The 14,820-nt window shown below is 41.2% G+C and overlaps 1 protein-coding gene across 2 annotated transcripts in view; it reads right to left on the reverse strand.

The window, feature by feature from the left end:
* Positions 1–14,820, reverse strand: part of CRIM1 (cysteine rich transmembrane BMP regulator 1) — a 1,384,383-nt gene that overhangs the window by 1,218,899 nt on the left and 150,664 nt on the right. For both annotated transcript variants that reach the window (XM_082249820.1, XM_082249819.1), the window contains exon 2: positions 11,333–11,506. In XM_082249820.1, the coding sequence (XP_082105946.1) occupies positions 11,333–11,506 (174 nt within the window). The remainder of the gene's footprint in view (positions 1–11,332; positions 11,507–14,820) is intronic.

Genomic DNA, 14,820 nt, shown 5'->3' on the forward strand with positions numbered 1-14,820 from the left:
ACGAGAAGACCTGGCTTGCAGTCTGCGCTCTAAATTATCCCAAAGGTTAAGGCCAGGACTCCAAATCATCTGGTGGAGGGGGGATAATGGCGTGGGGTTGGTTTTCAAGGGTTGGGCTTGGCCCCTAGTTCCAGTGAAGGGAACTCTTAAGGTGTCAGCATACCAAGACATTTTGGACAATTTCATGCTCCCAACTTCATGGGAACGCTTTGGGGATGGCCCCTTCCTGTTCCAACATGACTGCGCACCAGTGCACAAAGCGAGGTCCATAAAGACATGGATGAGTGAGTTTGAGGTGGACGAACTTGACTGGACTGACTGCACTGAGTCCTTACCTAAATTCAAAATGACAGACTCCAGCCAAGCCATGCCCCCAACGTGCATCCCTTTTTACCCAGAGCCTTAAGGGTGTGGCGAGGCCGGAGCCGGGGTGAGGCCATCATTTCACATATGCGCATAGAACCTTTTTTGTCTCTTGTAGCAATAAAAACTTGTCAAAAGTTCTGACACTTTTTAAAAAACTAAAAGTTTGGATGGAAATGGAATTTAATATAAGTTCTGTTAATGTTACTTCTAGGGGTGTTTTACTGGATCACTTGTCTTACCAAAGGTGGTCATGTGTAAGCAACTTGTATTGGATACCATTAGTGATGCTGCAATGGAACATCTGTAATTTGGGCATGCATTGTTTAGCTATATAAAACTGATCAGATACACTTGCAAAAAGTCAGTTATAAGATATCCAAAGGCTGCACACGACTGTCACCCAATCAGGTGATCATTGGAATGACAGTCATTAACACCATCTGCAGACAATCAGACCAATAAGCTTGGTCTATAAGCCGAGTAGGGATTTCCCTAGCTGTATTTTATATTGCTCCTGAGAAGACTATGGCAAGCCAAGACAATGCAAGTCAATGCTGTGGGTTTTTTTTGTTTGTTTTTTGAAGGGAAAGATCAGTCAGCAGTTATGCTTTAAAGCTGTTGTAAAGTCAGAAGGTTTTTTTTTTTTTTATCTTAATGCATTCTACGCATTAGGATAAAAAGCCTTCTGTGTGCAGCAACCCCCCTGAGCCCCCCTAATACTTACCTGAGCCCCATCTTTATCCAGCAGTGTCCACGGGTGCCTCAACTATCTGGGACTCTCTCCTCATTGGCTGAGACACAGCAGCGGCGTCACTGGCTCCCTCTGCTATCAAACTCAGCCAATCAGGAGTGAGAGGGGGCGGGACCTATGAGCAGCTCTGTGTCTGAATGGATACATGGAGCTGCAGCTCGGCTCAGGTGCCCCCATAGCAAGCTGCTTGCTGTGGGGGCACTCAACAGGAGGGAGGGGCCAGGAGCTCCAGCCAGGGAGCCGAGAAGAGAAAGATCTGGGCTGTTCTGTGCAAAACCAACTGCACAGAGCAGGTAAGTATGACATGTTTGTTATTTTAATAGGAAAAAAAAAACAACAAGATTTTACAATCACTGTAATGCAGGGGTCTTCGGACTACGGCCCTCCAGTTGTTCAGGAACTACAATTCCCATCATGCCTAATCATGTCTGAGTTTTACAATGCCACATGGTATGTATAGTTCCACAACAGCTGGAGGGCCGTAGTTTGAGGATCCCTGATGTAATGTCTCTGCTTCTAATGTCTATGGTCAAATTCAACTCTTAATGTCAGTTTAACAGCAGAGGGATCTCTAGTGATATTATTTTAGCAATATGCAATGCCTATAGTTAGAATTAAAAGTTAATTTAAGACACGCATACTATGAAAACTCAAAATAAATGCAGCCTGGATATGTAATGGTTATTCACACTATTCTTACTTTCAAATTACTGTTAACTTAGTATGACAAGAGCTATGCTGTTAGAATGACTTGCAAAAACACTGATTACATGCAACATTTTAGAACAAATATCCCCCTTTGAGCCTTTGTGACAACATGTCCATTGATCAACTTATTCCCCCTAGCAGAGGTTTTCTAATCTTCTCCTGTAGAGGCCATGAGATATGAAACCTCTTCCTGAAGATTGTGTTCTCTACAGCTGAGAACTAACTGGACCCTATGGTTGAAAAATCAATCCGATAAAAAAGGGTATTTGGAAACAAAAGGTCAATATGAGAAAAGTCATAAAAACAACAAATCTCCAATGAACCTTCTATATAAGTAGTCTGTGTGCGTGTGAATTTGTTTTTACCAATAAAAGCTGTGGAATTATCTAAAAAAAGTCAAATTTTGCTCTCGGCGGATAGGCAGTCCAAAATAATTTGTGGCACATTACTTTTTTTCTTCCAAACAGCACATTCCTAGGCTTCTGGGTTCCTCCTGGTGCATGATAATGCCCCGCTTCATGTAGCGAGAGTATGCAGCCAGTTCCTGGAGAATGAAGAAATTAATACCTTTGAATGGCCACCACGCTCGCCTGACCTCAATCCAATAGAACACCTCTGGGACATTATGTTTCGGGCAATCCGACGATGCCAGGCAGTTCAGGAGCTCAGTGATGCCCTGGTCAACACCTGGGAGGAAATACCCCAGGACACCATCCGTTCTCATTAGCAGCATGCCCTGACATTGTCAAGCATGCATACAAGCACGTAGGGGCTATACAAACTATTGAGTATCATTTTGAGTTTCTGCATGAAATTTAAGCATAATGGACTAGCCTGTTACATCATTTTTTCACTTTGATTTTCGGAGTGTCTTTGAATTGTTGTGGAAATGTTATTAATATTTGTGTGGACATTTTTCAGGAAGGGTTTTATTTAAATTGCCAGTATGTCTCCCAGTGTCAGTTTACCAGTAATCGCTATATACAGTAAATATGGCTTTAACTAGCATTGAGGAAAGACATGAAGTTGTGGAAACCTTTTAAATGGAGACTGCAAACTACTCCCTTGATCTCCCGAATGGCGGTCGCTTTGAGCGGCTAGCGAATGAGCGAACACCAGTCCAGGTCTATGGCTGTGCGATGTGAACTCCGCCGCGCAAATGTATATCAGCCAGCCGGGGCCCCAGTATTTACTGGCGAAGATTTGTTTCTGATGTGGATTTTAATTATCATTTTGATAAGTATCTGCCCTTTTGCTGGAATAATGGCTGGTAGCTTTCTATCATGCTTGATCCGCATGATTGAAACACTGCTGCTATTTACCTTTGCAGATATAGCCTCATTTACTGGAACAGTAGCATAATCAATATCAAATATGGTTTTTATGAACTATATTATATAGGATTCACTCTAACAGGTTATGACGGGAGTGCATGGATATGTACTGGCGTGGCTGCGTTCATGAGAATCCACGCTGGTTCCATTGTATAGTGTTTTTGATAGCCATTTTCCTATATGTGGGTCCCATTGCTAGCAATAGTGCATGGTCCCTTTTGCACCCAACGGCTGGAGACTCTAGCACACAGCTCAGTTGGGCCACTAACATACACTCCCATTTCTATATTACTTTTGAAAATATACATGTCTGATTGGTTGCGTTGATGCCACCTCCCCCTGTAAACCTTTTTTTTTTTGCCTGAGCATAATAAACAAGCGCTCTGTGTTGGAGGACTGCTTCTATTGACATTGACCGTGACACAGCTTTTTGCCTGTTTCTTTCTTTGTCACCGAGCGTGCTAGGATTTCTTTATACATAAGACCTGTACATTGTACTTTTTAGTACAAGGGATTAATGGCGTTCGGCGCGTATCAAGATCTGCAAGTGCGCTTTTCAGCGAAGCGAAGTTCTCCGCGCACCAAGCGCCAGACCCCATTCATTTCCACCACAGTAATGGCGAGCCAGGAAGTTCTAATCAAAGGTTTCTAATGTCACAGCGAAAAAAGAGAAGGGAGGGAGTTAAGTCTGGTAAAACAAAGGCTGGTCATTTGTGGTAAGACACAATTTCAGTTTTTGAAATTTTTTTGCTTCAGACCAAAGCTTACTTTTTTGGTCCACTGTGGAAGTCAGAAACGCAGTTTAGCAAAAGGACCTTGTATTTTACAGCTTTTGCTCTTTTGTATAACAAATGGGTATTTTGTATCAATATTTGTGGCTGAGGATAGGTCTTTAATTGGGGGAGAAACCTATACGGCAGTCCTCCTATAGGTTCCCAGTTAGTACAACCTAAAGGGGTTTTATATGGGGTTGTGATATATGTGTTAACTTTTCCTTTTCAGCATCTCTGTTGTATTATCAGTTTTGTTCGATAGGATAGCAATAGATGATCAGTCAGTGTTGGTTTTTGGCGGTGGATACCGCGTTTTAGTATAACAATCGGTTTGTGTATGTGCTGAAATTGGATTTTGGTGGCAACTCATTTAATAGTGAAACTGGTGATTGTTTTAGAGGCTGAAGTTTGAGTTGACGCATAGACATCCTGGTTTTTGCACTGAGTTTCCATTTTAAGTGGCGGATTGCACTGCACAACTGAAAATCAGTATTCCGTGAGGATAGTTATTGTCTACACTATATTTATAATCCTGTTGATCATAAATTCAGTATCATCTTTTTGTTTTTATACCAAGAAACACGTGTTTGCTCTACCCTTTACATAGTTCTATTGTTGCTGGGGGTTCTCAGTGCCACCATTTTGTGTCAATCATGTGTTTGGCCACCATCTTGTTTAAGCATTGAGACCCATGTGGTTGTAACACAATTTCCTTTGTGTGGCGGCCATTTTGGGTTCTACATCCCCATTTTGTTTGATGGTGTTGAAACCCACATGGCTGATCCACCATTTTGAGTTTTAGCACACTACCATTTATGAGGTGGGAGGGTGTTAACATGTGTGAGCAATATATAATTTCAATGACAACTTTTTTTTTGTCATTTTTCAAACACCTGTGACAAAAAAAAAAAAATATTCAATGGGCTCAACATGCCTCCCAGCAAATTCCTTGGGGTGTCTACTTTCCAAAAAGGGGTAATTTTTCGGGTTTGTACTGCCCTGCCATTTTAGCACTTGGTGAAATGAGATAGGCAGTCAGAAAGTAAAAGCTGCATAAATTCCAGTATATAAACCATAGTTTGTAGACACTATAACCTTTGCACAAACCAAAAAATATACACTTATTGAGATTTTTTTTTTGTTAAAGACGTGTAGCTAAATACATTTAGCCTAATTCTATGACAAAAATTGAGTTTATTAGATTTTTTTTTTTAAATTAATTTTCTCAAAATTTGTCGTTTTTCATTTAGATTGCAAAAAATAAAAATCCCAGTGGTGATCAAATACTACCAAAAGAAATCTCTTTTTGGGGGGAAAATAAGGACATAAATTTAGCTGGGTACAGCATTGCATGGCTGTGCAATTACCAGTTAAAGTCACGCAGTACCAAATTGCAAAAAATGGCCTGGTTATTAAGGGAGTAAAACCTTCCAGGCCTTAAGTGGTTAAATAATAAAACATTATACCAAACAGGTTGCTGCATGCAGCACATTACAAATACTTACAGATGCATCCCAGGTATAATTCATATTTATATTCTGAACACAGAAGATCTAACACTAGACACAGGGGCCATTCATAGAATGCTTAGCAATAAAAAAGCAGAGCTCGACCTTTGAACACCATTATGTGAAAATAGAAGTGGTATAGTCTGCATAGTACACAACATTACAAAACTGACCATCCTAATAAGGTTGCATCTTCCTGGGGAGGAGGTGGGGGATCTTTTCATGAGTTTAATTCTGCAATTATTTTGGCTATCGACTTGCTAAAGTGGGGTACACACTAGTAGAGAATCTGCTGAAAATTCCTGCCCGATGTGAAATCGTCCGATTTTCGCCTAGTGTGTGTGTACACAACTTTCAGCAGCCGATGCCGACATTTTCAACTAAAAAAAAACGGAGGGACAAACCCCAAAATTTTTCAGACGACAGATTTTCTTTTAAGGTGTATGCAGTACGTCTGTGAAAAATCGGATACGAAAGACCGCGCATGATCTGAAGTTGCTGACAACCCGCAAGTCTAGGAACAAATGTGCCAAAAAAAAAGAAAAAAAAAAAATCAGACAAGAAATTTCGTGAACATTTATGCACTGTCGACTAAAAACGGTAATGAATGCTGAGAAGACAGAGAAAAATCGGAGGATATTTCGTCCGATTTTCATCAAATGTGTACGGCCCTTAAGTTTACCCTAAATAATTCTTGTATTTGCCAGGGTAAAACGACACCTAGGTAAGAAATATAATCAAATTTAACAAGCCCACACCAGGTTCTGACATCATGGGCAACTTTGCCGAGAACATGAGTTCCCCCCTATCAAAATTAATGAGATAGAGCCAAAATTATTTAGCATTTTCCATTCGATTTGAAACCAAGGGTTTGAAGTCCAAGGGTTGGACAGAAATCAGGACGATTACATCTGTAGAGTGCTAGCTTCAGTGCTTCACTACCAATTTTAAGACCCTGGAATGAGGACAAAAAATCCTAGAACGGCACTAGCAAGTCAATAGAAATATTACCATGCATGCATTTAAAGTAGGACTGAATGCAAAAAGTGAATATATGCCATGTAACATTTAGAATTGTTACTTGAGCCTTAGTAGCACCCTGAAATACATAGATTTTGTCTGAAATTCCTCCTGAAAAATAGCAATGCACTTACTGGAAGGAAATTGTGCTATCTACACACTCATCTGCAGTCTGAGATCTAAGACACTGCTGCCATTGACTGTTAACAAATCTGTTAAGACTAATGTCACTACTGTAGTGCTCACTGTTCTTGATTGGATGCTCTGACACAAAGAAGCAAAACTCTGCCTCTACCAAGAGGTCTGCCTCCAGAGAGGCAGTGCAATACAATGAATGGTAAGGACTAGCCCAACCAAATTGGCTGCCTCAAGACCTGAGAGGTAGTGCAGAACAAGGAAAAGATCAGCTGCAGGCAGACCGCTGGCAATAATGGTAACTAGTCCTTTGCCACTGTCTGCCATATTTTGGGCACAGCTTCCAGAGTTTAGCTCCTCTTCAATAAAAGACTGTACTACCTGGACAGACATTAATCAATTGGATTGTCTTGTCTGAACTGTAAGTTGTGAATCTAACCGTATACATTTTCACTTTCTTTTTGTTCAACAAGTAGGTGGAATATAAAAAAAACTGAAAGATCCCCCCCATAAAAACACAAACAATGTGTGATGCAGAGATCTCTACTGCTAAGCTATTGTATTCTGACAATTTATGGGCAACGTAAACAGGAGGTTACGTATTATGTAAAGAAACAGATGTCTATGCACCCGTAAGCAGCAGTAGCAAAAGTTTGGTTGTAATAAATGATTAATCTGTAAAATCACCAACGTCAGAAAGCAAATGCAAGGTAAAGTTAAATCACAACATGAGAGACACAAAATAATATCTATAGTTAACTAAAGAAAACTATTGTTGAAGACTTTATGATGGTACATAATGGTATACAGAAAAGGAGTTAGTCAAACACAGGGAGGTGTAAGTAGCTTGAAAATGAGCTGTGATCGACACATGAAACCACTCTGTTATCAAACTACTATGTTCTCTGCAGCTTCTATCCATCACAAATCTAAACTCTGTACCTACCAGATGCCTGTTTGTAAACAAATCTATTTGCTCTAGGAGCTACTGACAAATGATGTAGTTTTATTTTCAGCACTAGAATGCCCAAGATAATAAATGTAGATAAACATGTTTTTATTTTTTTTTTTCCATACAAACGAAAATACATTTACTGGCATTGAAGCTTTAACACAGCTAAGGCTGCATTCACATGTCAGCGTATTGATCGCGGGCAGAATCGCCGTGATTCCGCCCGCGATCCGGAGATCATTGCAAATCGCGGGATGCCTATGCGTTGCCCGTGATTTGCAATAGCACCCCAAACGCTGTGCGATGTTACCGCGATTTCCGCCTGCCAAATCGCCGTAACATCGCGCAAAAAAATTGCGGGACATACAAGAGCTTCTTTGGAGCGTAATGAGTCCCGCAATTTTTTTTGCGCAACGTTACCTTGATTCGGCAGGCGGAAATCGCGGCAACATCGCACAGCGTTTGGGGTGCTATTGCAAATCACAGGCAACGCACAGGTGTCCCACAATTTGCAATGATTTCCGGATCGCGGGCGGAATCACGGCGATTCTGCCCGCGATCAATACGCTGACATGTGAATGCAGCCTAATACTTTCATTTTTTTTTTCAAAGACAGACAATCACAAAGTCAAAGCAGCCCCATGTGATGCACTCAGTGGGGTATGCCCTAATCTCTTCTGAAGGCTCGGTTCACATTGGTGCGATGGGGGAACCCTGTGAATCCACTGCGTTTCCCGCATTGCCCTCGACTCACAGGCAGGTCACACTGCCACATGCAAACTGCTGGGAGTGTCATTACAAAGTTAATGACACCCCCAGACAGGTTCGCATATCGCAGTTTGAACTGTCAGTTCGGACAGGCATCGGATCACATAGGTGTAAACACCTATGCGATCCAATTCTGGTGTGGGCCAAAAAAAAAGGGTCCTGCACAAGCTGCGATGCGAATTCAGCCATATAATCTGTATGGCTGAATTTGCATCGCACAGACATCGCATGTGGTTTGCACAGCAGTGCGAAACAGAAGCACCAAGGTGAAGCCAGCCTAAAGGCCTAACACCGGGGCACAGGACAGGATATAAAGGGTTTAAAAACATGAAAAGAAAAAAAACACATTTCTACTCACACCTCATACCCAACTTTGGGGCTTGAGAAAGAGGAACCCCTTTAGTTGGAGATAACATGCAGCACATATACAAATATACAAGATATAAATCAGCGCTAACCCAGTGCAATATCCTGAATCAATCTTCCAAGTGGCTGCGATCACTGAAAAACGCTTTCACTGCATCAAAGTACCATGTATAAGAAAACAGTTTTGCTCTACTTAAAATATCAAAATAAAAAAATCATAAAAAAATGACAAATCATATTGCAATAAACTGTGCAAACAAGTAAAATATGAATAAGTGATGTGTAGTCCAAAAATTCATAAGTGACCGAGTATCAAGTCTATATAGACATATCCCAAAGTAGTGCAAAAGAGCAATAAGGGGCAAAAATTTGGAAAGTACATGTGCTCTCCTCCAGCGGTGATGGATGGCCGCTGGAGGCCTTCCATCTGACCCGTTTCACCAGCGAGTTAGAACAAGCCGATCCCTTCTGCTGATATAAGGTACTCCTGGTGTTTGTTGGTGATTAGGAATCCTAATAATCATCGTCCATGCTCTCAATGCGTCTATAAACCCTCAATCTCTCCCGACAAAGCAACCATAAATGTATGGAAAAGATCGCCATATTTAGAGCTCTCCATTTTAAAATGTATTGGTAAAAGAATATAAAATCAAACACTTACATAGAACGAACATCAAATGGTGGGGGCTAGATACACAGGTAAAGGTCTCATAGGGATGGCTTCATAGACGCATTGAGAGGATGGACGATGAATATTCGGATTCCCAATTGCCAACAAACACCAGGAGTACCTTAAATCCCCAGAGGGGAATGGCTGGTTCTGACCCACTGGGGAAACAGGGGTCAGACCGTGAGGTGAGCGGCCATCCATCATCGGTGGAGGAGAGCACATGTACTTTCCAAATTTTTGCACCTTATTGCTATTTTGCACTACTTTGGGATATGTCTATATGGACTTGATACTCCGTCATTTATCAATTTTTGGACTACACATCACTTATTAATATTTTACTTGTTTGCAGAGGTTATTGCAATATGATTTGTCATTTTTTTAATGATTTTGTTATCGTGATATTTTAAGTAGGGCAAACCTGTTATTTTCTTCTACATGCAGCACGTATAACACACCAGCTTGCACTAAATACTGCACATGGCTTAAAGGGGCTAAGTAGCATCTAAGCCTACACACAGAATGCACTGTATTCTGTAGTGCTTATATCCACTCCATAGTTACTGTGCTTTGGGAGTGCCTAACTTATAGAAACCTAAGAATAAGGTTTTATAGTCTACCTGAAAAATGAAAAAACACATTTTGAATGGGATTGGGCTTTTAGAGTAAGGTGTATCAATTTCAAGTAACCAGTAATGTTTTTGAACAACATGTTGGTATCCAATAAATAAGACTCTCTACAGCATCTCCAGTAGAAAAACAAGGCTATATAGAAGGTCAAATACGCATCATAATTCTGGCCACACACAACATAATCTGATTCTCTAACTAGTCAGAGGTGACATTATTTAACCAGACCTTAAAAGAGGACATTCAGTCAGTTATAAAAAAAATAATTCAGTAGCTACATGTACTAGCAATATGTTCTTCCTATTATTGTTATCTATAATTGTTAATGTCCAGTTATATTTTGTGCAGTTAGGAATGCATCCACCTCTTTTTTTTTTTTTTTTAATATACTAAACTGGACAGAAGTACAACCCCAAGTCCAAAAAAATTGGGATGCTGTGTAAAATCTACATAAAAACAGAATGTGATGATTTGCAAATCTCATAAACCCATATTTGTATTTACAATAGAAAACATATTAAATGTTTAAAACTGAGGAGAAAAAAAAAAGACATTTTATAAAATGTTGTGCTCTTTTGGACCCCTTTCACATGATAGGACTGATTGGGTCAGCCTGTTCGGCCACCCATTGACTTCTATGGGGAGGCGGATGTCAGTGAGCATCCGATCCGACAAGATCAGCTGAAAACAGACGGATGGCGATATGTTCGCCATCAGTCTAGTGGGTCGGATCAGATTAAAAAACAGACAGGCTGGCCATTTTCATTGGATCTCCCCATAGAGAAGAGCAGGACTCTGACAGGTCACAGTAGGCAGAGACGGACCTGTCATCCACCTGCTCAGCGGGGATTAACAGAGTGATCCCTGCTGAGCAAGCAGAGTCTGTCCAAACAGATCCCCGCCCCATGTGAAAGGGGCCATATTGCATAATTAAAAATAAGCATAACATGAATAGAAACAAAAACAAAGAAACCAAATAAAAAAATGTTTCAATTACTATGGTTACAAAAACAAAGAAAAAAAATGATCAGGAAGTTTTAAAAATGATCACGTTTTATCAGAAGATCCATACCAACACAGCAACTCTTGGAAATCACTGACAGAGCATACCAGACAAACACTCTGCACTTCAATACATTTATTTTCATGTGTGCGCAGCACTCCGAGTGTCCATGACTGGTTACATTTTACAAACTAATAGGCAGAAATCCTTGATAAACAAAAGGACATATTAACAAATTGTTAAACCTCACTACCACAAGCACGAAACAAAACTACTGATCACGTTACACCAGCTTGGCATTACTGATCAAAACTTCCTCTTCAAAACAGTAAATGAAAAGAGTCTTACCTTCAATTCTTCTCAGTGCTGTCAGACAGGAGTCCCGGTTTGGGAATTCAAAGGGGCTGTTACAGGTCCGGATGGTGTCACATTCACATTTTCCATTGATAATATTACATCCCGTCACAAAATTTTCATTGCAAGGTTCAAATCCATGTAACTGGTCATCATCCCAATTTTCATCTAAAATATAAACATTGATAAATTGAATGGTTTCTTCAGATATACCTTAAACTAGTGAAATATTGGGGTCAATTCACAAAGGTTTACTGCATGCAATAACACGTGACTAGTTTGCAATGCCCATAGACTTATATTATGTCCACATATCATCCGCAAACGGATGGGATGATATGCTGACCTACGGAGCGGATGACACAAATGTCATCCGCTCCGTGATAAAAAAAAAAAAAGTCCCGCAGCGGAGAAGAAATCCGGAGCGGCCGTGTGAAAGAAGCCTAAATCTTAAATCCACTTCACAAAACAGAACAGAAAGTAAAAAAAAAAAAAACATGCGATATTTATCACCAGGGTTTTGCTGGCATTGGTATTTATCAGTAACAGTCTGCCTGCCCACCCCCTCCCCCCCCCCCCCCCCAATAGCTAGTTGCTAAGGTGCGGGCTGGGAAGCCAGCTGTCGCGTCCTTTACGGATTCCTTTTCCCCACAACCCTAGGCTGTACGGGTCTGGGGGGGGGGGGGGGGGGGGGCTTATCGTAATCTGTGACATTTCTTTATATACAGCTATGGGGCAGAGCACCTTTACACTTTTTAGGTGAATGGGTAGGGAGGGGCAAAAGGGTTGTTAAATAGGGGGTTCCAGATTTCAATAAGCCCTCTGTCCGCAGACCCAGTGTTATGGGGAAGAGACCCTTGCCCCCATCAACATGGGGACAAGGTGCTTTGGGGCCCCCCTGCCCCAAAGCACACCCCACATGTTGAGGGCATGTGGCCTGGTATGGTTCGGGGAGGGGGGGTGCTTACGCTTACCCCACCCTTTCCTGACCTGCCAGGCTGCATGCTTGGATAAGGGTCTGGTATAGATTTTAGGGGATCCCATGAAACTTTGTGGGGGGGGGGCCCTACGCCGATTTTGTTTTTCAGAATTTTTAATTGCTTGCAAGTCCTACTATTTTTAGCAGGCGTGATTGGGGTGTACTCGCCTACCACCAGTCTACGCAGGTAATTTTATGGTTCTTAATTGCTTGCATGTTTTTTTTTTTATTACATTCAGCTATTCTCTCCTTAGCAAACCGCTGAATGTGATAAATTACCGCATGAAAAAAAAGCAGTAAAGACCGCTCAATCCAACAAATACCGCATTCATTATTTAAAACGCAAAATTCTTAGTGAATTGCACTTTCAAAACGGATTTACCACAAACGCAATTTAACCACATTTTATTAGCAGTTATTAACTTAGTGGATTGCCCCCATTGTTTTACATATATTTTTAATAATACATTTTGAAAACATAAAAAACAGACACACTCTGTTCATTGCAATTATAATAAAGTGTACCATACATGAATAATGATATACAATTTACCTACGATTCCTACAATATTCTATCATGATCCAGTTAATATAATAAAATATCCTTAAGAATACTGATGTTTGCCTAAACCCCATAAGAATTTAAATATTTGGAAGAAAACACTAAGCCTGTGTGAAGATTGTATGAAGAAAAATAAAAAAAAGAAACAAAAATGGTGGTTATTGCGGATATTCTAGGAAAGTCTGTATCGTATGTTTAAAGTATTTGAGAAAATGTATTTATTCAATAAACCGAAAAGTAAGGGCTTGTGTAGATGGTCTTTCAAATGTTGTGCTATTCAAAGTAGAGTATGCGTGTTTGAACACAACATAGGATGAAACTGCATCTTACTTGCTTTGGCGGCAACATGAACAGACTTTATGGAGACCTACTGCAACCAAAGAAACACAAACCAATTCAGGTCATGTGTGGCTTCAAAAAGGCAATCCACAACACACCATTAAAGTAAATGAAGATTTGCAAACCTGCATGCAAACCGCACTTCAAACACATGTTAAAATGCAGAAAACGATGCCCACCTACATAAGCCATAATAAACATGAAAAAACAAGTGAAACATTACTTTTGTAAGCTAAGCAAATCACTTAGATGCAGTGCACGGCAACAAACACATTTAAGAGTCCACTAGCTGCTCTGGCAACAGAGATATAATAAGAAAAGTGTTTGTTTTTGCAGCACAGTGACACTAATAAAATGAAAGCACATTGTAAACGTGTTCTACACTGTGTGTAGAGTAGTATGTTATTGTTTTACTCAACTGTTCTGAATTCCACTGTATAAAAAAACATATACAGGGAAGCAAGAACATCATAGTCCCAGCTTTACTGGCAAATCAGTAATGTAAGAATCTCAGCATGATGTATTTTTACTAGATTCTCTGCCAGGGCTCAAGCACTGCAGCTCAGAAAAAAAGCTGCTTTTACAGGCATTTGAGCTTTTATTTCAGCTTGAAGCTCGTACTTTTTGGGCTCTTTTGCAAGTTTATATTGAGCTCATTTGAGCATAAGCAATTTTTTTCCCACAAACCCTCCCCTTTTTCATGCTCTTTCGTGCTTTTTTGCTAGTTTTTGGGCACTTCAGCATCTTTTTTGCTCGAAAGCTCCTCTCAAAAACGGGAGTTTGGTGGGGTTTTTTTTTTTTTTTCTGCTTTTAAGAGCATATGCCTGTAAACTCCTGAAAAGGCCATATGGGCACATTGGCTAACATAGGGGAGTTAAACAAATAAAAAATAGGAGCTGAAAAGCCTGTAGGAGCAGCTTCTTTGAGCTGCAGTGTGTATGAGCGCTAAGAGTCACAAGAACCAATGCAACCGAATGACATCAACTGTGACATGAGGGGGGGGGGGCTCCCAATGACGTCATCAGGGGTCACGCCCACAATGGCTATATAACAAGCTGCAGAGACCGGCATAATCATCGGAGACATCGTCGGAGGAGGACCGGAGGAAGAAGAAGAGAAGAGCCGAGGGCAAAAGAGCAGAAGAGTGGACAGCAAAAGAGCAGAAGAGCGGACAGCAAAGGATCAGAAGACCAGGAGAGGGAGAAGACCGGATGAAGATTTTTAATAAACTTTCCAAAACGTCTCCTGTCGTTATTTACATACACTGCCTTTTATGGGCTGAATGGGTAGGGGTACAGTGTACCCCATACCCATTCACATAGGGAGGGGGCCCGGGATCTGGGGGGCCCCCTTATTAAAGGGGGCTTCCAGATTCCGATGAGCCCCCTGCCCGCAGACCCCCACAACCACCGGCCAGGGTTGTAGGGATGAGGCCCTTGTCCTCATCAACATGGGGGCAAGGTGCTTTGGGGTGGGGGGTGCAGAGCTCCCCCTGCCCCAAAGCACCAACACCCCCCCCCCATGTTGAGGGCATGTGGCCTGGTATGGTGCAGGGGGGGTGGGGCCGCTCGCTCGTCCCCTCCCCCTTCCTGCCCTACCGGG

This window comes from Pelophylax lessonae, assembly GCF_965119305.1.
Source record: "Pelophylax lessonae genome assembly, chromosome: 3".
Classification (NCBI taxonomy): Eukaryota; Metazoa; Chordata; class Amphibia; order Anura; family Ranidae; genus Pelophylax; species Pelophylax lessonae.